At 36.9% G+C, this 27,763-nt stretch overlaps 2 protein-coding genes across 2 annotated transcripts; both read right to left on the minus strand.

The window, feature by feature from the left end:
* Positions 1-16,141: 16,141 nt before the first annotated feature.
* On the minus strand, positions 16,142-16,799 carry LOC143557111 (uncharacterized). Its single transcript, XM_077046262.1, has 2 exons — positions 16,749-16,799; positions 16,142-16,585 (listed from the first exon to the last, which is right to left on the minus strand). Exons 1-2 carry the CDS (start codon positions 16,761-16,763, stop codon positions 16,142-16,144), a joined length of 459 nt encoding a protein of 152 aa, XP_076902377.1. The 5' UTR covers positions 16,764-16,799.
* Positions 16,800-19,374: 2,575 nt separating this feature from the next.
* Positions 19,375-21,282, minus strand: LOC143557112 (uncharacterized). The gene is made up of 4 exons (XM_077046263.1): positions 21,095-21,282; positions 20,231-20,768; positions 19,930-20,161; positions 19,375-19,640 (listed from the first exon to the last, which is right to left on the minus strand). Exons 1-4 carry the CDS (start codon positions 21,280-21,282, stop codon positions 19,375-19,377), a joined length of 1,224 nt encoding a protein of 407 aa, XP_076902378.1.
* Between the last annotated feature and the right edge of the window lie 6,481 nt (positions 21,283-27,763).

Consider the following 27,763-nt stretch of genomic DNA (forward strand, 5'->3'; position numbering starts at 1 on the left):
CGATGTGGAAAAATGTTCAGGTATGCCTACTGTTAAATCTGAAAATGTTGATACAATTGAAACTACTAGTGAACCAATTCATGTCAAAAGTAAAAATGTTTTTACCAAAAAAGAATTGGATGGTTCAATCGAGGAGTTGACTGAACCAAATGAGATTGTCAAAAACAAAGATATACATGTTGACAATCACATTCTGTGTGAACCTGAAGATTTTGAACAAGAAGTGTATGGTTTAAAGCCTTCGGGTGTTTCATCAAACCCTTCAGAAATTCCTAAGGTAATTTCTAAGGTAACATCTAATGTATCTTAATCAGACAAACCTTAGGTGTCTGATGAGGAGTTAATGAGATTCATTAATCCTAAACCGAAATCTTCAAGTGGAAAGATTTTTAAATTAAAGGGATTATCAAAAGTGTTCTCAAACAAGGAAGTTCCTTTGAACCTTCTTAAACCTGAAATGATTGAAAGTGTATATCAAGATGATACTTCAAAAGTTACCGAACTTGAACAAAAATTCTTTCAATCAAAATCTGCTAATGTTCAAGTGAAATCTCAAAATAATGTTTTCAAACACATTAAATTTGTCAAATCTTCAGGATTGGAAAATTCTTCGAATTCTACAAATCTTGAATTTTATAAAAACAAAAAGTGTTTAAAACATGAAGTTCCAAAGTTGGTAACGTTTGAGAAACCTAAAAATGATATTCGTCAATCTTTTCTATCAAAGACTACCTGTTCTTCATCATCAAAATCTTTGGACTCTCGATTATATTTCAGTGTGGTGAACCGGGACATGTCTCCAAAAATTGTAAAACAAAGATAGATGATATCAAAAGTCCATTAACTCAAAAGACTGATTTGTTTCCAAACATAAATGAAAATCAAGTTGATGAGTGTGTTATAATGTATTCGACTGTTAATCCGAAGAAAGTTATTCGGATTGATTCGGCTAATTTATCAAACAAATGTGTTGACCGTGCTCAACCTATTTGTTCAAACACTGATTCGGGTAAAATATGTGATGGCTACTTAAAGAAGAAAAACAAGAAACATGTCACTTATTCTCAAATACCGAATACAAGTGTTAAGTTATCATATTCTCCGAAAGTCTCAAAGAGAGAGCCCAAGACTGAGGCTTGGGCTGCCTTTTTGAACTAATCATTTTACTTGTTTTTGCAGGGCACATCTAGGTCTGTGTCCAATTACAAATGGATATTGGATAGTGGATGTTCTCGGCATATCACCGGCAACCTAGATCTTCTGAATAACGTCAAATATATTCAAGGGGGTTATGTTGCGTTTGCTGGTAACCATGGTGGAATGATTACGAAGGAGGGAGAAGTTTCAAACGAGAAAGTGACGCTTGAAAAAGTTAATTATTGTGAAAAAGTGGATCATAATCTGTTGAGCGTGTCACAGATTTGTGGTAAGAAATTCACCACTATTTTCACTGACAAGGAATGTGTCTTCCTTCAACCGGGATACACAATTCCTGAAGACATGGTTGTCATGCGATCACCTCGATCAAATGATATTTATATACTTGACATGAGTTTCGATGTACCAGTTTCACCCTCAGCTACTTGCTTCGTATCAAAAGCTACTGAAAAAGATTCTATTCTTTGGCATCGACGTATGGGACACATTCACTTATGAAAGATGAATTTTCTTATGGCAAACGAGTTGGTGGATAGTGTGTCCCTCAATCACTTCAAGTTCAATGATCACTGCGTCGCGTGCAAGAAGGGGAAACAAAATAAGAAATCACATCCAAGCAAGTCACTAAACACGATCGTTACTCCTCTGGAACGACTTCATATGGATCTCTTCAGTCCGGTGAACCGTGCCAGTATTGCTGGAGATTTTACTGTTTGGTAGTGACGGATGATTTCTCACGTTACTCATGGGTGTTATTTATGGGATCGAAGGATCAGACTCCTGTCTTAATTCAGAATCTTATCACAAAGATCGAATCATTTTATAAATTAAAAGTGAGACGAATTCGTATTGACAACGAAACTGAATTCAGGAATAATGTATTGGATTTCTTTTGCATTCGGAAAGGAATTCATCGGGAATTCAGTGCACCTTATGTTCCTCAACAAAATGGTGTATCTGAACGAAAGAATCGTACGCTGATTGAAGCTACAAGAACGATGCTCGTTGATTCAAAGCTACCTGTTCAATTCTGGAATGAAGCTGTGAATACCGCATGCTACACACTGAATCGCGTACTAACTGTAAAGAAGCTCAAGAAGATGAGTTACGAGCTTCTGAATAATCGTAAGCCGAACTTAAAGTATTTGGAGCCATTTGGGTGTTCGGGTACTGTTTTGAAGAAAGATGCTGGAAAATTCGATGAGAAAACTTTTGAGGGTTATTTCTTGGGATACAACTCTCCTAAGAAACGGATATTCAATATTTCTTCAGGTTGTGTGGAAGAATGGTATCACGTTGATTGCCAAAGTTATTCTACTTCGCCAACTAGTACTGGTCCCGAATGGATGTTTGATTACGACGGTTTATTTAATTCGTTTACTTTTAATGGTTGAGGAAGTCCCTGAAGATCTCATTAGATCTTATTTGGAGGAACTATGTCTTCCGAATCCAAGATGTTCTTCAGTTAATGTAAATGACTCTCCTAATGTATCAGAAACGTCGAACGAAGTTTCTGAATCTTTCGATGATGTTGAGTTTGTGGATTCATCGTCTGTTATGTTAGATGAAGCTCCAGAGACAACTGAGCCAATTCTAATTAGTGATGATTCACCGTCTGTCTCTTTCAATTCAGCGGCGAAAAATATTACCAATTTGGGTACTAATGTATCTGTCTCTTCCAGTCCTTCCTTAAGGATTCATTCGAGTCATCCGCAGGAACAGATAATTGGTGATGTGAACGATAGGGTTCGCACAAGACACCAATTAGCTAATGTATATGATGATCAAGTTGATTGTAATGTATCTCCTACCGAGGATTCGATAGTTTGTGCTTATGCGGATTTGCACTCTTCGTCTATCCTTAGTATCGCACAATACACCTGCTTTCTATCACAGATAGAACCGACTAGTGTCGCAATGGCACTCAAGGAACCATCTTGGGTTGAAGCTATGTAGGAGGAGCTGCAACAGTTTATACGACTGGGTGTTTGGGACTTAATTGATAAACCCTATCGCGTAAAGAAGGCGATTCCAACTAAATGGGTCTTTAAGTGCAAAAAGGACGACCGCGGGGTAATCATTAGAAACAAGGCACGATTGGTCGTACTTGGATGTAATCAACAAGTAGGCATAGATTATACTGAAGTATATGCTCCAGTGGCACGACTGGAGGCTATACGTATCTTTCTTGCCAATGCAGCCTATAAGAATTTTAAGGTTTATCAAATGGATGTGAAATCGGCGTTCTTAAACGGAGCTATTCATGAAGAAGTATACGTGAAGCAGCCTCCCGGTTTCCAGGATCCAGATTTTCCCGAGCGTGTTTATCGAATAAACAAGGCTCTTTATGGTTTTCATCAGGCCCCGAGAGCCTGGTACAGCACGTTGGCAGACCATTTGGTAGAGAGTGGATTCACAATAGGGACTGTGGATTGTACATTATTTTATAAGAACGTGGGTGATGATTTGCTCCTCGTCCAAATCTATGTGGACGACATAATCTTTGGTTCGACGAACAGCTTGTGTAAAGATTTTGAAAAGACGATGCAAACCAATGAGCTCGATGGGAGAGATGAACTTTTTCATAGGATTGCAAGTTCATCAGTCTGATTCCGGGATTTTTATCCATCATACAAAATATGTGAACGATGTCTTGAGCCGATTCAAGATATCTGACGGCAAAATTCCTTCGACACCTCTTCCCGTGGGTCACAATTTATCACCGGATGAATTGGAGGATATCGTTAATCCAACCCTATATCGTGTTATAATTGGTTCTCTCATGTATTTGCTGCATCGCGACCTGATATTATGTTTGCTGTTTGTTTGTGTGCTAGGTACCAATCGAGTCCTCGAGTGACTCACCTGGCAGCAGTAAAGCGCATCTTACATTATCTGAGGGGAAATCCAGACATCGGGTTACGGTACCCCAAAGACGATAAGTTCGATCTCACCGCTTTTAATGTTCGGACTATGGAGGATGCAAAATCAACTTCAAGTCTACATCAGCGGGATGTCAATTTTTAGGAAACCGGCTTGTTTCTTGGCAGTGTAAGAAGCAGACAACAGTCTCAACTTCAACAGCCGAAGAGGAGTATGAAGCGGCCTCGAGTTGCTGCTCACAGGTTCTCTGGATCCAGCAACACTTGCGGGATTACGGTTTGAAGTTTCTTACTACTCCCATTTATATTGATAATTCTGCTGCAATTTCAATCACCAAAAATCCGATTCACCATTCGAAAACCAAACATATTGAAATCCGTTATCACTTCATACGTGGTTGTTTTGAAAAGAAATTAATATCAATTGATAAAATTCACACGGATTTTCAAAAGGCTGATCTTTATACCAAAGCATTTGACAAAACATGTTTTCAATATCTGCTGGGTATAAATGGTTTAAAAACTTTACATGATATTCAAAAGCTTGGTTAAATCAATTTCTTTCTTGTTTTGTTTCAATTTTTGTTGTTTTTAGGGGGAGAAAATATAAAATCCAAAAATATTGTGTTTTCAGTTTATACAGAGAAATTTGAAAAACTCCAAAAACATTCAAATATTGAAAATTTTCAAAAACATTGAAAAATGCTCCTCAAAATGAGTTTTGAAGCAAAAAGGGAAAATGATAGTACATTGACGGGTTTGATCTAGTACATGGATAAACTAGATTAAAAATTACCGTAAGGCCAGCAATATGATATGCAAAGATAGGCTTGACAGACTATATAGGAACTGATAAGATATAAAGATAATGAATGCCGAACCAAGTGGAATTACATCTTGAAAGATTGATACTATATATGATTTAAAGAAAAGTCAAAAGTCAAAATAATTACTGTGTGTGCATGTTTTCATTTTTGAATAAAATTCTGTTTTATTTTTATTTTATTTTTCAAAGAATTTCAACTTTATTATTTTCTTTATTTTTATTCAAATATTGAATCCTCTCCTGCGCGATAAGATTATCCGACCTGAGGGTTAGTATTTGGGTATTCTGCTTTATTCTCTTGGTGTTTCGTATGAAATCTTGGACTTTCTCCGCGCGATAATACGGGATTATCCGAATTGAGAGTTAAGATTTTATGCAATTTCAACTTATTTTTATCTTTTTATTTTGTTGAAATGGAACCTTATCTGCGTGCAGTAATACCAATCTTAAGGGAAAATTTTAACATTCTGCTTTTTTTTCCTTTTATTATTTTTGAATGAGTCACAGTTAATCAAAAATTAGAAAATCAAAGAAAAACGTACATGTGAAGTTCACTGTATAAGAGATAGAAATGTTATATCTGATTGATGGGGTCTACATATGGTTTTGTGCCTAATTGAACCAAATTAAAGCATATCGTAAAATTTCCGACAAGTCTGTGAAAAGTTTAAGAGGACAATTATATCTGCAATCATCGTTGGGTTACGTGTACAATAATCATTGAAATTGAAGTGTTACTTAGTGATATTTTCGTCAATATGATTCCCTGCTCAACTCACAAAAATATGTACTGCTTTAATAGTTTAGTCGTTTAAGTGTTTTTCGTTATTTGTTAGTTGAATATGATTTTGAAAATTCAAAAAGATTTTTCTTTCTTTTTCAATTCTGCTTTAGTTCGATTTACCAAGCTAGTGAATAATTCAAAACTAAAAGGAAAAGAATTGATCCCAAAAAGTTTTAAGTTAATCGTGCTTAATGTAATTTACAACTGGTATCAGTTGTGTATTTAACGTAAAAATCCACTTAAATTAAGAATTACCGATCAATGGTGATCGGATATTTTTAATGTATGCAATTAAAACCTAATTTAGATTTAATTGAATATTTAAGTCTTTATTTTTGAAACCCTAATTGGTTTTAATATTATTTAATTTCCTTAAGAGATTTGTATCTCATTCGCTAAGGAAAACTAGGTGATCCGTTAAATGGTTTAACGAATGTAAATCCATTTGTTATTTAATCATAACGAATGAGTTTCTCATTCGCTATAAATATATTCGCTTCCGTTGTGCATAACGAGTGGAAGACATTCGTGTAACCATTAACGAATGGAATGAATTTAAGTTATCATTCGCTAATATATTAACGAATGACCATCTCATTCGTTAGAAACATTAACGAATAGCGTATAATCGTTAAAGTTTAACGAAGGAGAGACCCTTTCGTTTAAAATTTTAACGAATCTGGATTATAATTTAACGAATGAGGCCATTCGTTAGTTCAAATTTGAACGAATGACCTCGGGTTGTGTGAAATTATTGGGTTTATAATCCCAATGACAGACGAATGACCTTTCATTCGCCATTTCCTATTTCACCATCACCCTAACCAAATTCTTGCAAATTTTTCTTGAGATCTAATATGTGTTCATTAGACCAATTGAATCTCATCAGTGATTTCCACAGGTACTGGTAAGTTCATACATATGATTTGTGTATATTTTCATTGGAAATTTAAATGTTTATTGATTTGCATGTTAACCGAACAGTTAGCATCGATTATAGTCCATAATTGAATCGATTATCGAGAAAATGATATACATTAATGTAGTAAAACGATTATCGATATTTTTGGTTAGGAAAGATTGTTTAATTTCATCAATAATCTACTGATTACAACGATGATGTTCGTCGTTGTTGACTCTCCTTATTCAAAATCAAGTTAATTTTGACCTTTGATAAGTCAATTGGTGATTATTTAACAAATGACTTATAAGATTCGTTAAATTTATTTAACAAATGATTATTTAAGTTGGTAACGAATGAGGTATAACGAATCAACCAACGAATCAGGTTGATTTGTTAGATAGTTAAAACTCATTCGTATAACATTTGTTAACGAATATGTTTCATTCGTTACAGGTAACGAATGGAAACAATTAATATTAACGAATATGTTTCATTCGTTAAAGGCAACGAATGGAAACAATTAATATTAACGAATATGTTTCATTCGTTAAAGGCAACGAATGGAAACAATTAATATTAACGAATATGTTTCATTCGTTAAAGGCAACGAATGAAAAATTCTAATGTATAACGAATGTCTCATTCGTTTAAAATTTCTTAACAAATGAGATAACCATTAGTTAATCAGTATTGAATACTGTATTAATGTTTGTTATTTTTCGCAGACATGGCCGACAAAAACGTTCAAAATCCTGCTCCAGAGCAAAATCCGATGGTTAACCCTGCTGAAGCAGAATCTACACATGTACCAGTACTCTTGTCTTGGAGTGAAAGTCATAACATCTGTGCATATCTCGAGCCACAATTTGAAGATACACCTATTTTTGGCAAGATGATCAGTTTCTTGATTCGATCAAGAATTTACAAGGCCATATCCACTCGCACTGTGGTATATCAGAAGATTATACGGGCGTTCTGGGATACAGCTAGATTAAATGAAGTAGAGAATCAGATCGAGGCTGTTATTCAAGAAAAGCAAGTGGTGATCGATGTTAATGTTATTCGAGATTCGTTGGGCTTTATTGATTCAATCGACGATCCATGTGAGTTCGATAAAGATTTGATCAGAGGATTATTCAGCTGTGTAAAGTATAATGGTGATCTGGGGAGGTCCATGTACAACAAGGCTAATTTATGTGAACAATACAAGTACTTGTTGCATGTATTGATACACTGTCTTGGTGGATGAAGAGGTGGATTTAACGAGTTTCGAGCTATGTTGCAATCTGCTTTTGTTGCCTTGGTGTTAAATAAACCATTTCACTTCTCTGAAATGGTTTATTATCAGTTGAAGGAGAACTTGACGAGCCGCCATAAGTTTTTAATGTATCCAAGATTCCTCCAAATGATAATCAATGATCTTCAACCTGAACTGATTAAAGATTAGAATGATGTGATAAAGTTAAAACATATAGATGAGGAGACCATGAGACGTTTGAGATCGTATCGAGGTCAGAGTCTTGCAGATAGACCAAAGTTCAAGCGTTTGATTGGTCACTTGGTGATTATTGATTATATTGCACCACCTAATGATCGTTGGATTCACGATGATTCCGATTCTGAACGTGAAGGTAGTGCTGGTGGGAATGGTGATGATGGTGGTGATGGTGGTCCTGGACCACAGGCCGAGTTAAGTTATAAACAGAAGCGTAAGCGTAAAGGAAAAGAACCGATGATGGAAAAGGGGGAGAAACCCAAGAAACAATGAGTTAGAAGGGGTTCGAGTATAGAGATACCGAGTCAACCATTTCTACCATCTACTGTTGTTTCTGCTTCAGTTGTTCTTGCTACTACTTCTTAAGTTCAACAGAGAATTCCACGATCTCCTATTCCTACTCCCATTACAGATTTTCCTCGTTCTCCAACACCTGTGCAGATGCCTACTTCTCCAATGCCTCCAACTCTGACTTTGGCTACTACTATGAGGCCTGATCCTCATTTTGGAGACATATTACATACTGTTTTGGCACGGATACCTACACCACAGCCAACTACTCCTGTTACTCCTGTTACTCCGACTATGTTGCCAAGACCTGAGCATTCCTTTATGTCATTCAGTCGTCCTCAGGGTCCTATGCAACGGTGCATCCGAATTTCTATCTTATGGCTCCCAAGCTCAATGGTTTCACATGATAAATCTGTTGCATTTACAACATACTCAAATGCAAGCAGATAGAGCTACTCATGAGTTAGCCTAAAGGAATTTGTTGCGACATATCCAGTTCACTCAACGTGAAAACAGGGAACTGCGAGCCCTAATTGCTGCTCAGGGTGAGAGATTGGATAAATAGGATGAGATCATTCTTCAGTTGACTTGTAAAAAAGATGAATTGAAGAAATTAAAGAATGATGAATATGATCAAGATGGTGTAGGGGTGGGGTAGATCAGCAACCGGGTGGAAGTTCTACACCGTCGGCGGGTAATAAGACTGATGCGAGTGTTGGTGGAGATTCTGAAGCTAGTAATCTACAGATTGTTCCATACAAAGATTACTCGAGAGACAAGCCAATAGATGTTATTCCGGCTAACATGCTTCTGTTTGTAGGAATGGATGAAGTTGTGTACAGTATGGTGAATGCAGATGAGATCGAAGAAGGTGAATTTGTTGATCACTCATTAACAAAAGAACAAATTGCCTTGCTTCTGGATCTAAATGAGGAAGAGGTAGATGTGTTAGGAAAGAGTGTGGAGGTGGATATTGAGATTGAAGAAAGTATGAATACAGGTATTCCTCGTGGGAATGTACCTGATTTTGATGAAGTGGAAGTTGAAGACGTTACTGCAGAGGAGTACCCTGAGTTCTATACCGACAACAATACCAACGACTCAGGTATTCCATTTTTCAATACTGAGCACTTTGACGCAGCAGAACGTCGTTTGCGGGAAGAAAAAGATAGATTCAAAGCTGCTGAAACAAGTCATGTCTCTGTTACTGATAAGAAGCGTAAACGTGCTTTGGATGGTATGTTTGAACATAATGTTGCAAAGATGAACAAGATGATCGAGACTTTTCGTTATCACGAACGAGAAGAAATCAAAGTTGAAAAGGCTCGAGCATCAGCATACCAAATGAAGAAGTACAAGCCAGCTAAAGATGTGAGAGGTGATTTGGTGGCATGGCAGTATGATTAAGATCTTAAGGTATATATTGTGAAGTGGGAGCATGGTATTTATTGCTTCAAACGCCCACACGATATCTTATCTATGCCCAGATGGGATGTGAGAACACTAGCTAATCGACCATTTGTGAATCGTGGAGACGATAAGTGGGCTAGCTGGTTCTATAAGCAGTTATTACATGAAACCCGTTTTGGTTTCAAGTTCTTCAAGCCACAAGTGCCTACTCATAAGTACATTGATGAGATTGATACTCGCACAGTCTGGAGAAAGTTAATTTTACAGGTAAAGCCGCCAAAGATGATGAAGAGGGTTCCTATAAAGACATTTCCTCATAGTCTCTTCACCTCGTTTAATTATTGGTACTACGACAATCATACAGGTGAAGCGGTTATTGTATATGGTCACGGATCTAACACGAAGACGATACGCGTGATTGACCCAACGTGGCTGGTTAACTTATCTGAGTATGACAACGATGCGCTATTTACTAGTCAGATCAGATTTGCTAACGTAAGTGACTACGAGCTTGCTATGCAATTTCAGAAGATTGTTAGAGTCTGTTATGCATACAAGATTCACAGTTGTGTTGACTGGAAGACCAAGGTGTTCCAGAGATAAGAGATAAAGAGCTAGAGACGAGGGGGAGTTTGTTAATACATGTTTTGTACGTCTCGATCATTATCAGGGTTATTAATGTAATAGATTAATGTATAGGGATTTTAATATAAATATGGTTAAAAGGCCATTCGCTCTATTGTAAGTTACATTCGTTACCCCGTAACGAATGTAACACATTCGTCTAATTGTAAGCTCATTCGTTAACCCTGTTTAACGAATGAGATAAGGAATGAGGGCCATTCACTATCACTTAATGTATTAACGAGTAAGCTTGTTTATTCGTTAAAGTTTTTGTAACGAATGACCTATTCGTTAAGTTAAGTTTAACGAATAGGGTCATCTTCCTATATATACCCCTGTAATCTATTTTATCAAAAACAGTTATAATTTATCCTTGATTCTCTCTCGTCACTCTGTCCATTTGTCCTCCCAAAAAACACAGTACACACTAAAGTAATATCAACCTAATTGTATGGATAATCAACGAGATCATCGATGTAATCGTAAGGTCTAGATCCATTACGTGCTCTATCAAGGAGCACATGCGTGTACTTGACATAGGGCTATGCCAAATCAAAACATGGGTCGTGCCTTGTGATGTCCCCAGACAAATAGTACATCTTGCACATGTCATTAGGCATGGGGTTGTGCCTAACCAAGCATAGGGCTGTGTCAGACTGTAGCATAGGGTTGTGCCTGATTGAAGCATGTGGCGTGTCTTTCCACGTCACCAGACAAAAGTACATCTTGATTATGTCACGTTAGGCAATAGGCTGTGTCTTCCTATGCATCGGGTTGTGTCTGACTGTAGAATAGGGTTGTGCCTGATTGAAGCATGGGGCGTGTCTGTCCACGTCACCAGACAAAAGTACATCTTGCTTATGTCACGTTAGGCATAGGGATGTGTCTTCCTGAGCATTGGGCATGCTGAGCGTCTGGCAGTTTATTTCATTGCCTTTCCTTCTAGAAAGTGCTCGTTTCTCGTTTATTAGCTCGTTTATCCCTGGAAATTCAAATTAAACAAGTTAAGTATCAATTCTAACTAAAATTCCCAAGAAATAACAAAGATTGGAGCGTATTTGATGTATAAAAGATGTATAATTTTGTGTACATCATATTTACAGTAATCAAGGTTCGGGCTATACCTCTGACTATGGTCTAAGCCATAATAATAATAATAAAATGATACTTAAGCGGAACCCCTACCTCACACGGGTATTCAGAGTTAGACGCCTAAGATTGATAGAGCAACACTTCTACTCTCTATCACGTTCTAGAGCTTAAAGTGTCGGAACCTTGGGGCTTGGCACGTACTACGAGAACCGGCACATAAAACGAGGCTATACGTGTGAACGTGGAGTGATTTTGGTGTGAGTTGGAATGTGTTGTGAACCCTTCTATTTATAGCTGATTTTAGACTTCTTCACGTCACGCGAAGGATCCCTTTGCGTCGCGCGAACCGACTATATTTAGCTGAGTCATCGCTGTTATGCCATGTGTCACCATCTGTTGCCACGTGTCCACACGTGTCACACATGCAGAATGGATACTTCGTGTCGCGCTTAGGAATAATTCGCGTAGCGCGAAGCTGTACTATGTCATTTTAACTATTTTGTCTTTCGCGTAGTGCGAAGACTTAAAGCCTAATCCTTCGTGTTGCGCGAAGGAAGGAATTTCATATTTTCATTTTTAGTCCTTGTACTATCCTTCGTGCGGCTCTCGGCGATGCAAGCGTGCGAAGTGCAAAATGCACCATCAAAGCGCCACAATACGCCCATCGCTCGAGTCCGAGTCCGAGTTCGTGTGTGCGCGTGCGCGTCGAGTGTTTCGCACCCTCTGCTACGACTAGTGAGAGTGGTTAGCCACTTAAGAACATTACTATGGAAACTTCCTTCCTTATAAAGTGCTTCCATTTCTTTTCCTACATCCATGTGGGATGAAGTTTCCCTATTTATTTATGCCCATGTAAAATACTTCCATTTTCTTCCTTCTTTCTATGTGGGATGGATTTTTCCTTATCTCTTTAACATATGATGCCTTATTTTTCTTATTTCATTTCTTTCCCATTACTTGTCTTTAGAATATTTTTGATCTCTTAACTTTCAAAATTTACACCTTTGACCCAAAATAAATATGAGATTTTCTAAAATGTTACAAAATGTGATGTTGAGGCATGCGATATAAATTAATATAATACTATCCGTTTCAAGAAGGGGGTTATCATGATGTTAAATTGCAAGGGAATAATTATTTATAACATCTAAATATTTGTAAGTTTATCAATACCAATAACCATCATCTATTTATAACATGTTTAGTTGAGTACATATGCTATACGACTGGTCTTTATGGTGGGAAGCATTAAAGCCCCTTCATAGTGCCACGTTAGTGCTACGTGGGCGCTGCAGGCATCGAAACCCCAACCTATAATGCCTAGTGGGGAGGGGCATCGAATCCCATTTTTTTTTCATAAAGCAAAAAAATCAACACAACAATATATAATACAATAATAATATAAAATACAAATAATAAAAAAAAACAAAGTAAATTAAATATAAAAACATATAAATGAAAAATAAAAAAAAGTACAACTGTTTTTCGTCGCCGTCATGTTGCTTGTTACTCCAAAGATGTTCAACCAAATTCGATCGAAGGCTGAAATTCGTTTCCCTTTTTTGTGTTCTTAATAAATTAGCAATTTTCTCATCTTTGTTTAGTGTTGAGATCGCTCTGGCTCGTCGTTGTACTTGTCTTGGCAAATTGCTCTACATGAGTCCTCCAATATCATATTATGCAAGATAATGCCAAGTGTACATTATGTTTCTTAACTTATCCATTTGGTAAAAACGAGCCGGTTGTCTAATGATAAACAACGTATCTTTAATACCCTGAATGCCCTTTCGATGTCCTTTCTGGTCGATTCGTTTTTTTCTTGAAATACCGACATTTATCGTCAGTCAGCCACGTAAAGCTAAGAACCAACGTATCCCACTCCGAATAAATACCGTCAACTAGATAATATTTGTATTCATAGTTGACATCATTCGTGGAAAACGAGGTGTCGGGTGCAACTCTGTCTATAAGGCAGTCAAAAATAGGAGACGACGCATTTATCACAGCTACATTATTGTTTGCACCGGCATCCCAAAAATCGCATGTCGTATCCAAAGATCAAATCATTCACCGCCTCAAGCATAATTGTTGGGCCTTCATGATCACCCCAATGATATTGACCTTGCCAAGCAACTGGGCAGGCTTCCCATTCCCAGTGTGTGCAATCGAGGCTACCAAGCATCCTGGGAAAACCGTGTCTTTGTTGATACACTTCGTATATTTTTTGTACGTCACTTTGAATTGGCCTCCTCAAATATTTTTTATGGTATAGTTGAGGAATACTTAATTTTAACAAAGTTTATAAAATTTATACTCAAAATATTAAGGTTTTGAATAATTAATTAAAATAATAATACTCACCTTCGCAGAATGTGTGAAGCGCTTCACAACCCACTGTCTCCGACATATGTAAATACTATTCCATGGCGTCGCTCGAAGTCTCGTACACTAGTTGACGAATTTTCGCCGTGCATTTTGTATAGGAGAAAATCCCGGTTTACCTCTTGCGTCCTCGCGTTGGAAAAATTCATAATCGCGTTCTACATCACCAACTATTCGTAAAAATAGTTGGCGACCCATCCGAAAACGGCGCCGAAATCGTTCCAAATCAAAAATCGTGTTCGGCGAAAAATAATATTTCATCAACCGGTCATGAGCACCTACACGATCCCGTTGAAGACGAGGTCGTCTTGTTCGTGGTTGTGAGCTTTCGCAAAGCTTGACTAAGAGTCCGATAGCCTCTCGAATAGCACTAAATATCGCTTCATCCTCTGAATCCAAATCTGAAATATGTCGATATCGGTGTAGTAGTCGGGTGTCGAAAATGATTCGGAAGACGTATTTTTGGAGAAAGTTTTAAAAAATTTAAAGAGCTGAATGAGATATTTGTAGAGATTGAGTGAATGATATATATGTGTGTGTATATCTATATAATATAAATTTGATTTTTTTAATTAAAACGATCAAATAGCCGTTAGTGGGCCCCTCCCCCTCTCTTCCGCACCGGCCATCCCTTCCGCGCCTCTCCCCTCCCCACCCCCACCAACGGCGCCCCGCGGCAGTGTACGGCGCCCACTCGCCACATAGCGACCCATCTAAGGGATGCATGCAGAGGAGTACAAGAACTTTTGTGACCGCTCAAGGGACCAGCGTCCACTGCCTGAAGAAGTTATCGGGGTAAGATTCGCTTCACACATTTTGTATCCTTAATTTAATCAAACAAATAGACATGTTTCTTTCTAAGCTAACAATATTATTTAACATGCAGGATGTTCAGAACCTCTAACAACCGTATATGTCAACCGATGTGAACGTCTGAACGAGGTAAATGATGCTTACACGAGGGCTCAACTCCACCTGATGGATAAATACGCCGCATTGTTGTCCTTGATGCAATTGCATGTTTAAGTAAATGAAGATAATTGTGGAACAAATTAATCAACCTGAATTAAACATTTGAGGTTAATTTTAGTTAAAAAAAATATTATTTTAATTGAGCTGAATAACAAAAGACAAATAAGATGAACCGATTGAATTGATGTTTTCCCTAACTGATATTTTAAGTGCAATTCATGTGTTAATCACTATAAAATGAATAAATGATGAAATACGTTGTCATAAAATGTTTTATTAATGGGAAGAAACGTTAAAAATGTCATCATATTTCAAATGAGCATTTCATTTTCATTAAAAAAAAAAACAAAATAAAGAACCCAAATCACCCATTCCCTTTTTCTATGTCACTCGGCCTCAACCTAAAAAAACGTTATAAAAACAGAAGACATTTAAGGTGTTATAAAAATTAAATGCTAAATTAAAAAGATAAAATTAATTTTTTCTTTTTTGTAATTAAAAGGAAGGCTAAAACGGTTCAACCATTGTTCTTACCTCGTTTTGGTGTCTTTTGAAGGTTTGAGATGAGTTGGGTTTGATTGTAGACCAAGCTATTTGACTAAATTGGTGGAGTTTAAAGTTTTAATTGGGGTTTTTTTGATCGAAAACCGTGTGGGCATTCGTTCTTAGAGTTGGGAAAGACCGACATAGATTTGATCTCCATAGGATGTTTTACACTATCTCTAATGCATTCATAACTTACATGTCCTTGTCGTTGGAGAATTATGCCCTTAGATCCAATTCTTTTTACAAGAGCCTTTGTTTTTTGTTGTTTTTGCATAGAGGTGGGCACAAATTAAATACAAGAAAATTCTTATAATGTTATGTGTAGTGTGTAAGTGATGATGTGAAAACTAAGAATTATAAGAATATTTAGAGATGAAGATGAAATAAAGGTTTTTAAAAATTTATAAGGATATTATGTAGCATATGAAGGCACCCCTTACCCGAGCCTTCAAGCGTCAGCCCTTGTTAATCGATAAAAGAAATCATAATTACAAACAAACAAGACACCTTTATAATTATAATAACATCAACATATACACTTTATTCATGAAAATCAAACTAATCCAGGCTGGGAGTTTATTACCAGCAAACCCTGACCAGCATGTTCGATCCCTTACATAAAACACTAGTTTCTACCCAACCCATGCTTACCACGTGGCCAAACCTGCCTTTAACTACACAATAACAGTCCCACCCGGAATTTCACAAACTTTTAATTCAAACTAAAATAAAATAACCAAATCAACAAGAAGCAGCATGCACCACTTCATGTGATCTACTCAGCCGCAACATGGCCTTCTTCTTTCTTCTCACCCTCCACTTCTGCTGGTTCAGCTTCAACTTCAGCCTTTGCCACCTCGGTTGGCTCGGTTACCGGTTCGGGGTCAACCGGTTCACCTTCTGATTCGACTTTAGCCTCTTTCTCCACAGTAGGCTCAGGTGCCACCTTTGCAGGCTGATCCACAGGGATATCCTTACCTTCCACTTCTTCGTCTTTCACAACCACTTTGGTTTCAACCTCGGCTGCAAGGGCTTCCGGTTCGGATTTTGGTTCGGTTTCCGGTTCAGGTGCAACAACTTCCGGTTCAGGAGCAGCAACAGTGGTGTCAACAGGCTCTTCTTGTGGTTTTGTTTCAGTTGTTTCTTGATCGTCTCCGGTTTCCTTGATCGGTTGATCCTCTACTTTCTCATCATGCAATGCCGGTGTTGCTGATACAACCTGCATATATGATTTAAGATAACATACTATTACTAATTTGTTTGTTAAATCCATTAAACTTTGATTTCTCTGGGAAGGCCCTTTGCCTTAAGGTTTCCTCTTGCATTTTTATTATTTTATGTGACAATGGATGATGTTTAACTAAAAAGAGAAATTAAGATACCTGAGCAGTAGCCATTGATGCAAACACTGGAAGAAGGTGAAGAAAATTTGATGGTGATGAATATCGGAGGTTTGAGGGTGGAAAGAGATGGTGGGGAAACATGGGTTTATATAGAACTCTGGTTAATGAGAGAGAAATCAATATCACGTGACTCATATCTTTATTTTCAGATTTTTTTAATGAACATTTACACATTCTTTTTACCTTTTTACCTTTATTTTCAGTTTTTTTTAATGAATACTTTTAGATATTCTTTTTACTTTTTCACCTGCCATAATTGCATTACCAAAGATGATAACTAGACATGAATCACATTTTTTCTTCATCCTAATCATTATTTTGAAATGAATTATAAGATTAAAGCATATGCAACGTAACCAAAAAACCTGATTTAACATTATTTACAAAAACATGTAACGTTTGAATGTGTTTTTGTAAAGAAAAAAAAGAAAAGAAAAGAGATAGGCTCCTTTTTTAATGGATTTCCCCAAGTATATTTTTCATATGGTCACACTATCAATTAATAATTATTATTTAATTATATAACCTTTTAAATACGAATTTCAAAACTAATGTTACCTGTTATAGCCTATAGGTTAGGTCAAAATTTATTTATTTTTAATATATTATAAATATAATATATCAGATTTACTTGTTTACTAGTTATTTTATAAAATAATTGTAATTATCGATTGCTTGTAAAGATTTTTCAGGTGTATAGTGTAAACTACTTCACTTGCTTCATAAGAATGTCTATACAAGTTAAAAAATCCTTTATGTATATATATACTTACTATATAACTAACAATCAACTCACTTCACACACACACACACATATATATATATATGTGTGTGTGTATGCGTGTGTGTCATAGTTAAAAGTTCATGTTGCTACATAACAACTTCTATGTCTGTTATATATAATTTAAATGAATTCCTTTTAATCGTGTAATTAAAGGTGTGTCATAGCTTTAATGTTGCGTTGACATGCTTCATAACAATGTGTATTTGGGTTAAAATGAAACCGGTAGATTAATTATATTTTTGCTTTTCGAAAGGCATCGGTATTCTACACAACATAGCTAATCGAGCATATCACAAATTGATCAAACATTATTGTAAGAATGAACAAATGTTATCTAACATATATATGCTGTATATAAGAAATGATGAACACGTCATGAGACTAGAATTTCTTTTTGACATGATAAATAGAGTTCCATTGTCTACCTAAATTTGAGTTGCAATTCGTCATTTGATGCTCTTTTTGATGAAGCAATTAGTGTTTGGCTGTTTAATTAACTTTTTTTTTTCGAAACAACGACTTTAATTAAACAACGGCACAAGCTAGCAAGACGTTAGAAGCCAAACAAACAAACAATAATTAGAAATCGAAATTATCCCAATCAATTCAAGACAAGGACCTAAACTTGGACTTATTTTTAATCCATATGTAACCGAAAGACGGGTTTACCTAAAGCTATGTTATGCTTCTTTATTTGACTCCCTTTTAGGTTATGTTGCTCCTTTTTAAATCAAGAAAGCGAACATTAATTTTACGCATGTTATCAATGTCTCAAATACCAAATACAATGGCCAACTGTTTCAAATTTTCTGTTTTATAAGTTGTGGAAAGTAAGTATCATAAAGTAAAACGTATTATATATGACAGTTATTAAAAAATGAATTTCATCTTTTTCCTAAAAAAATAAAAAATGAATATCGTGATGCGAAGGATCAGCTTTTTGGTGGGTACAGAAGGTGTCTACTCCGTGCTTTGTGCAGTCAGGAATGAAGGTGACCCGATCCATGAATTTCCGTGCTAGTAATCATACCATTTCGACTCTGTTAAAGCACATTTAAGGGTATTCTATTTTATTTTATTTTATTTTTTTAATTAAACATCATTTTAGTTAATTCTAATTTAATCATCAAGTCTTTAAAATAAATCGTTTATAATATTTGTAAGATGTTTATGCAAGCTATAAGTATGGTGTCAGGCCGCCCAAGAATAAAATAAAAGAAAAAAAATTCAAGGTATGAGATATGTTAAAAAAACCAAGCTTGAAAATACAAACTTAATAACTCATATATAATTTAGATTATTGTAATCACAATAAGCTAAAAAAGAATCGTCGGTTATTTAATTATTACTTGAGGTCAGTCACTCACTCTGTTGAAGTTGGTCACTCGGACCATCAGAATCGGATAATTAGCTAGAGACAATCTGGCTTCTGTTAGCATCTCTGGTCCAGCGGTTCTATGAACGTATAACATACATTAGTAGTAAAGTGTCGAATTTTTCCATTGGCATAAATCATTCAATGGACTTAGGGTATGTTTGGCAAAAATAGCTGGTGGCTGGAAGCTGGTAACTGTAGCTTTTATATATTTAGGTGTTTGGCAGAGTAGCTGGAGCTTTTAATAAAATGTATAAAATGATCAAAATGGACATAAATAAAAAACATAATGGTAAACGTAATCACACACACACACACACGTGTGTGTGTGTGTGTGTATGTATGTATAAGGCTTTTCTCAAATAAATAAAGCATGGTCATTTTCTATTAAATAAAACATAGTCATTGGCAAACAATCAAGAATAAAATATAATATTATTAAAACATTATTGTCGTGCATTCCATATCAAAGTAGCAATATTGTTGCGAACATGTTTCATCTCATTCTTTGTTCCTTCAAATAGACTGCTGGTGCTTGTGTCATGGTTACTAACATCATGAAGTTCATCTTGTGGTATGTAGTTTGGATGTTGCTCCATTGTAGTAAACATGATATCTTCTTGAGAATTACGTATATAGTTATGCAATGCAAATGTAGCCATGATAACATCAATTTGTGTTTGCATGCTATATTTGGCATTGTACCAAGTATCTTAAATTGTTTCTTCAAAATTCCAAATGACCTCTCAATATAACTTCGTAAAGATGAATGTGATCGGTTGAAAGCTTCTTGCATATTATTCGGGGGCTCCCTTTGAAATTGAGATTAATGGTATCTTGTCTTAGAATATGGAACAAGGTACCCTTTTCTGCCTGGATATCCTTTATCAACCAAATAATATCTACCCGATAAAGGAGTTAAAAAACAAAAGACGTTGGAATTTATTAAAAGTAACATGAAACAGTTCCAAATACATGTGTAAAAAAATTATAAATATTACCTTCAGGTGGGTGTGGGAAGTTGAATTTACAATCTTGGGTCGCGTTAATGAAAACACGTGTGTCATGTGCTGAACCCTCCCATCCGATCGATACGAATGTGAAACACATATCAAAATCACATGTTGCCATTACGTTGAAAGTTGGTACCCCTTTTCTACCAATATAAGGTAGTTGTTGACTCTCTGGGATGCAGGCCCCTATGTGTGTACCATCAATACATCCAATACAATCCTAAATATAATTTGAAATTAGTTAAATAACAAAATACACAAGCATAAATCACATTAATCAATTTAATACCTTGAAATACGGCATGTATCTTTTGTCGTTCAATATTTGAGGTGGCACAAATTGAAAAGTTAGATCTTTTGGTCTTATAATGTCGCGTGCTAGACCTTGAAAACCTTTATCTCTACCAGCTATTGCCTCTAGAACTTCATGAAATGCTCTACTAATAGTCTCCCCAGAACGTTGAAAACGCTCCCCAACATCACTGTTAGATAATCCCAATGCCAATGTATACAGAAATATCCCCACCTTCTCACAAGTTGACATTCTATCACTCGACTGCAATCCATAGTTTGATTCAATCTCTCTACATAATTTCATAAACACGTTTGGATGCATTCTGAATGCATTTACACATCGTATAGGATTGCCATTTAAAACTTCCATTATCCAAGCCTGCCCTGTTTGTGATGATGTCATGCATGGTTCCTTGTATATATGCTTATAATAGTATGCAGCAACTAGATCACTTGTATAAGTTGAATCCAACAAAAAGTTATAACAATGTAATTTGTGCTTCTTCTTGCTTGTTTCATTATCCATAATAACCCTGATAATAAATTCAATATCAGCTTAATATATAAACACGTAAATAGCTAAAATATAAAAGCATATATAGCTTAACATATAAAGACATAAATAGTATTCTCGAATAAATATAAATTAAAATGAAAATATATCAAATAACTTCCATAGTCATGGCACTAAAACATCAAGGTAAAAAAACAATAAGTCAATCCAAAAGCAGTAAAGTTCAAATAAATAGAAACAATAATGCATTCATAACATGTCCTCAAAGAATAACTTTAGTCGGTGAGCCTTTGCTTTCGTTGCAGCCACGCTAACCTACTATCATCATGTCACATATTTATAAACATTTCTCTTTTAACAGGATCTTTAAATAAATCCATTGCAAAGAACCACAACTCCTCATCTTCTCTCATTAATCCTGCATCTACCATCTGGTTAAGCACACCTATAGCAGCTTCAATACTAAACTTAGTACTTTGACTAAGTTTGGAAGAATATGATTCTAATATTTCTAGAGCACGTTGTTGATTCATGTTACTTTGAGTTAAATGGTCTTTAAGCATTCAAGCTCCCAATGAGTCTCTCCCTTTACGTTTCATCTTAACTGGTTTAGGCTTAGTGTTTACTTTGGTAGGCTTCTCAATATTTTTTGCTACCTCACTTGGGCTTGATGTTGATGCATTAGGTTAACGTACTTCATTAATCGTGTCACAGCCCCCGACCCATATACCCCGGGAGGGGAGCCGCGAACGTTGAGTGGTGGTATCGATGTTTATTACAGCGGAATATTTCATCAGAATCGTAGTTAGGAAAATTAATCAGAGTTATAAAAATACCATAATTCTTATTTCATAAACTGGGATAAAAACCCATTTTTATGCAAACATAAGTTTTATAGGGATAAACCCTAATTTACAAAACACGTTTCTTTATTCAGGTGACAAGCCACTTATTTAAACTGGAAGCCCGCAGGCATCTGTTGGTACATGATGTCAGTAGTTCAGTGTCTAGTGTCTGTAATCGAGTTAGTAATGTTTTGTATTTGTATTAAGCGAAGTTAGCTAACAAGTTCGCTGATATAGGCGAACTTGTTAGATAAGCGAAGTTAGTGACAACTTCGCCTGAACATGCCAGGCGAAGTTGTCGTGGTTATATAGCATTAGGTTACGGCTGTGTTGAACAAGTATTGATAGAGTTATCATTGTATCGAGTTTACGAGTCCAGTGTTTGTGATTGATATCACGTGTTTACGGTTGCAATATAACGAGTCTTTGCTTATTGTATTGTGTGTTCGATTGTGTTAACGTATATCGTCTTCTACGCTCGTAACGTATTACGTAGGGATTCCGCACCTACGTAGAACGAGATATTCCGTGTAGATCCGGCTGGGAACCTACAATTGGTATCAGAGCTTTTGCTCGTGATTGTGTGGTTCGAGATTATCACGCGGGTGTAGAAATCGTTCCGTTTGACTATTCGCGGGACGAGTTTACCGAGTTTTTGTGTCCTACTCACTCCCACCATCATAAACAACCCATAACACCTTCGCATACCTCGCAAAACCCAGAAATCAAACCTGCAAAACCATCGTGTTCATCAGGCGAAGTTGCCGCTACTGTTCGTAGGGTTTCGGCGAAGATATAAGGTTAAGCAAAGTTATCCACAACTTCGCATACCTTTCAAGTTCGCTTATCTCAAGCGAAGTTACCCACAACTTCACCTACTTCACAAGTTCGCTTATCTCAAGCGAAGTTATCTACAACTTCGCCGAATCAGGCGAATTTAACAAGGGGAGCGAAGTTCAGAATTCCAGCGAAGTTAAGACTTAAGCGAAGTTATCCACAAATTCGCCTACAGTACTGTTAAGAATAAAATTTTTATTTTTCGAGTTTCTTTGTGTTTCGTGAAAGATGACTTCAATAAATATTACTGAACTGGTGAAGATGGAAGTGGAAGCGGGTTCAGCTACAAAGGCACCGAAGATGCTTAAGGGAACTGATTTTGTAGCATGGAAGGATCGGTTTGAACAATATGTTAAGTACCAAGATGCTAAAATGTGGGTGTGCATACAAGATGGTTACATTCCACCAACTGCTGAGTATGAGGGTCGTGATCAGATTAAGAAATACAACAAGATGGAAGAAGAAGAAAAGAAAATGTATGAGGCTGAAAGCAAAGCTCATGCAGCGATAACAATGGCTCTTCCACAAGAGATTCTTCACACCTTCAGGAAGTACAAAACTGCTAGAGAGCTATGGGAAGCACTTGAAAACCGCTTTGAGGGTAATGTGGGGATTCGCGCATCAAAGATTAAACTTATCAAAACCCAATTCTCGGTGTTCAAGTATCTGAAGAATGAATCACTTGATGATATCATCACGAGATATTATCATCTGATGACCGAACTAAGCAATTATTCCATTGCTTACAAAGAAGAGGAGATCGTTGAAAAGCTTCTTGATGCTCTCCCACCGAAATGGGAGATGTACACTGTGTTGATGAGGGAAGACAAAGAGTTTGCCGACTATGACTTGGAAACAGCAGTCAACAAACTACAAACGTTTGAACTTAACATGGTTCGAAAAGAGACACCAACTGATCAGGTTCAGGATCCAGGAATGTATGGTGCAAAAGATAACTCAAGTTCAAGTTCGAAGTCTGAATCGTCTGCTTACTACTCAAAAGGAGACTCGGGCGCTAACTCAACACATGAAGGTCATGTATCTCTCAACATGAATGGTGATGTGTGTTTTGTAGCTGGTGGATCAAATGCTTCTAAACCTCAAGCAACCAAGAGTAGTTTTTCCCCAAGTGTTTCGAACAACAACTACTCTAAGATGCCCATGAGTGTTAAATCTGATGAACAGCAGTTTGCTCTCTATGCATCTTTCATTGCTTCGTATGAAAATTACATTCAAGGTAATATTGTTGATCCTGCAACGTTAGACGAAGACTATGATCAGATCGACGCTGATGATCTGGAAGAGATGGATCTGCAGTGGCAGATGGCAATGATTGTGAGAAGGGTTAAACGGTTTATGAAGAAGACTGGTAGGAAGTTTGTGGGTGAAAGACCAGGGTTTGATAAGTCAAAGGTTAGGTGTTACAACTGTCAACAGAATGGCCACTTTGCGAAGGAGTGCACAAATGAACGTGTAGAACGTAGTCAGAACAGGTCTACACAGCAGAGTGGGAGTGGTAATGAGAATAGAGCCATGATATCCAGACAGAACGGGGAGTACAACTGGAATCTGCATGTTGAGGAAGTGTTTGAACAGGCTAATTTGGCGAACATCGAAACTGCAGAAAGTGAGAAGGTGACTGGAGAAAATCAAGCTTTCATGGCCGATGTGACAGATCAGCTCTCCGAGGTAAGTACTAAACTCCCTTGTACTAAATGTGAAAATCTGTCTGAACAATTGACAACTATAACTGATCAGTTTGTTAGCTTGGATGCTCAATTTAAAACATTAAAAGAAGATCATCATTTCACTAAAGCTAGAGAAAACAGTTATAAAGTAAAAATAAAAGCTAGTGAGAAAGATATTAGGAGTCTTAAAGCAAATCTAGCTGAAAAAATTCAAGTAATTGATCTTAGCTATGAAGTGTTAGAAGAGAAAACCAAACTAATAGCTGAAAGGGATAAACAGATAGCTGATCACCAGGTGAAAGTGGTGGAACTACACAGGAAACTTGAGCAATTTAGAAATTCCTCCGCTATACTTGATCACCTCGTTAGTGATCAAGGTTCCCGAGTTAAAAGGGGAGGAATTGGATATCATGAAGTTCCACCACCGTACAATCATAATTACACTTATGATCCTAGTAATCAGAAATCTGTTGATGTTGACTTTGGTCAGACAGTTCCGGTTAAGGTTACTATTAAAGAACCAGAAGTTAGTAAAGGCGAAACAAGTAAGCCTGTTTCAAGTGTTAAGATTTCTGCTCCTAGACATGTCTCATCAAATTCGGACAAGTCATCCGAGTCTAGTGAGACAAATCAAGAGGCAGTGTTACCAAAATGTGGAGAGAAAAATAAAACAACTGAAAAGAATTCTCCACTAAACCCGTATGTCCCACCATATGTGAGACAAGAAGAGTTAGCCCAGTTCAAGAAGATGGAGGTATGGAATTTGGTTGCAAAACCGAAGAATGTGCATGCGATTGGCACCAAATGGGTTTTCAAATGCAAGAGAGATGAGAAAGGGATTATTATCAGGAACAAGGCGAGGCTGGTGGTAAAAGGTTTTAATCAGCAAGAGGGGATCGATTACAATGAGGTGTTTGCTCATGTGGCGAGATTGGAAGCCATTCGATTGTTTTTTGGCATTTGCTGCACACAAGGAGATGAAGGTATTTCAGTTAGACGTGAAGAGTGCGTTCCTGAACGGCAAAGTCGATGAGGTTGTGTACGTTGAGCAACCTCCGGGTTTTCCTGACCCAGACTTTCCTGATCACGTATACAAGCTAAGTAAAGCACTGTATGGGCTACATCAGGCCCCTCGTGCCTGGTATTCAACACTATCCGATTACTTGCTTGAGAATGAGTTTGAAAGGGGAAAGATTGATAGCACATTGTTCTTTAAGAGAAAAGGGAGCGACTTTCTTCTGGTGCAAGTCTACATGGACGACATCATCTTTGCTGCATCAAAAGTCGCCATGTGTCAGGAGTTTGAGGCCGTCATGAAAAAGAGATTTAAAATAAGTGCTATGGGTGAACTAACTTTCTTTTTAGGACTGCAGGTTGATCAGAAGAAAGATGGGATGTTCATTCATCAGACTAAGTATGTTCATGATGTTCTCAAATGCTTCAAGATGGAGGACATCACTCCATTTGATACTCCAGTCTGCGTCAACCATAAATTGGGTGCTGATTCAGACAACGATGCAGACGTGGACCCAACCCAATATCGGGCAATAATATGTTCTTTAATGTACTTAACTGCTTCTAGACATGATATTATGTTTGCAGTTTGTCTTTGTGCACGCTTTCAGGCAAACCCAAAGGAATCTCACTTGAAGGGTGCGAAGAGGATATTGCGCTATCTCAAAGGCAAACCTAAGCTGGGGTTGTGGTACACGATAGGAGGAGACTTGGAGTTGGTCGCCTACACAGATTCTGATTATGGAGGATGCAATCAGAGTCGGAAGTCAACAACAGGTGGTTGTCAGTTTCTTGGAGGCAGATTAGTGTCATGGCAATGCAAGAAGCAGACCTCAGTCGCCATTTCAACCTGTGAAGCAGAATACATGGCAGCATCCAACTGCTGCTCCCAGCTTCTTTGGATTCAACAACAGTTGCGCAATATTGGCTGAATTTCACTCATACTCCTATTTGCATTGATAACACTGCTACTATCTCAGTAACTAACAATCCCGTAAAGCACAGTAAAACTAAACACATTGACATCCGTCATCATTTTATACGGGATTGTGCTGAGAAGAAACTGATTGTGCTCGAAAAGGTTGATACGTTAGATAATTTCGCTGACTTGTTTACTAAAGCGTTTGACAAAAATCGTTTTCAAAACCTTGTTGAGCTGAATGGGATGATCAATCCCGAGTAACCGTGTTTTGTGACTTTGTTTAAAAATAAATAAATAAATAAATAAATAAACCATCACTATCGCTTAGAATTATGTCGGTTGCCTCAGTTTGAAGGACATATCTTCGGATATGTTTGGTCCTCATTTCTACGTGTAGACTCTGAGGATAGCCATTAACCAGATGACTGAAAGTGACCGGGGCGGTTTATGATGTGTCTTTATTCTTTCGCTGAAAATTAGTCGTTCAAACTTAGTTAGAAGGACACATACTCGTATGTGGTCGGTCCAGCTGATCCATTGGATCTTCAGGATAGCCGTTTACCTGAAGACTTTGACTTGATCGGGGCGATAGAACTTAAAATTTTTTTTTCCCGGGAGATGAAATTAACTTTCAAGTCTACTACTTCGTAAGAAGTTCCTTTACTATGTTTAACATAAAATTGATCCAACCTGGAAAGTGATAGATATACTGATTCTGTGTGCTTAACTAGTGAAGTTATTAGGCCTAAAAGACTTTAGAACAGTCATTGTATGTCATGGTAATCTTTTTATGGTGCGTAAAAGTAGAAGTGATACTAACTAAATCTACTCGATTTTACGTGGAAACTCCTTAAGAGTTGTGTATGTCTCCATATATATCTTTCCGAATGATAGGCAGAAAAGCGATTACCCAGTCATACACGAGCCCGTGAGTGTTCTGATTCCCGTGAAGATAGCGTGTCAAGATACTGCAGTGATCCAGATTCGGGACTTGCAGTAGTTTTTCTGAAGTTGTGTAAATACTTAAAAAAAAAATGTGTGTGTGTTATTGAGACATTCTAGAGTTCATAATGATAAGACTTCTCAATCAAGATGCAAGATAGATAACGGGAAGAAGAGTCTGAAGATCGAAGAGTAATTACTATTTAATCAGACACTACGGGTCGAGGTCAACTCGGGGTGACTTGGGGAAAGCCAAATACGCTGTGAGAATAGATAGGAGGCATCATAATCTCTGAGTTGTTGCCCATTTAAGTTTTGAGCTTAATTGAACCTAACCCGTATCACAGAAACGATGAAAACCATTTTAAGTTATTTACCTGCTTACAACCTGTTTCTTTATGTCATAATACAGCTGAACACGGATCTGTGTGACAGTCACTTAATTAGTATGATTCCTGTTCGGATCTTTTCTAAAACGTAGTAGTCCCTGTCGAGACTGAAATTTGATCCCGTGTTCTTTATCGTTAAAATATTTTTCTACTTATGTAATTGTTTGATTTTATACCTGGTTACTTGGTCTTGATCGTATCATTTAACTCTTTAAAGGATGTTTTCAAACTTAATTGCAAATTGTTCAAATTATAGGGTTTGTTTTGAAAATTTTAATACCGACGAAGTTATCCATAACTTCGCCTGCAATAGGCGAAGTTATCCATAACTTCGCCTGTATAATTTTGACCCTATATAAAGAAATTTCAATGGTCAA

This window comes from Bidens hawaiensis, unplaced genomic scaffold (assembly GCF_021521415.1).
Source record: "Bidens hawaiensis isolate Kalapana, Puna unplaced genomic scaffold, B.hawaiensis_p1.1 tig00018812_1, whole genome shotgun sequence".
Classification (NCBI taxonomy): domain Eukaryota; kingdom Viridiplantae; phylum Streptophyta; class Magnoliopsida; order Asterales; family Asteraceae; genus Bidens; species Bidens hawaiensis.

What these genes read in the sequence shown, in the direction of transcription:
- LOC143557112 (XM_077046263.1), bottom strand. Translation starts at nt 21,282, where the DNA reads ATGAATCAACAACGTGCTCTAGAAATATTAGAATCATATTCTTCCAAA. An exon ending in GATCCTGTTAAAAGAGAAAT is followed by an intron (nt 20,769 to 21,094) that starts GTTTATAAATAT and finishes ATTTATTATCAG; the next exon opens with GGTTATTATGGATAATGAAA. An exon ending in GATACATGCCGTATTTCAAG is followed by an intron (nt 20,162 to 20,230) that starts GTATTAAATTGA and finishes AATTATATTTAG; the next exon opens with GATTGTATTGGATGTATTGA.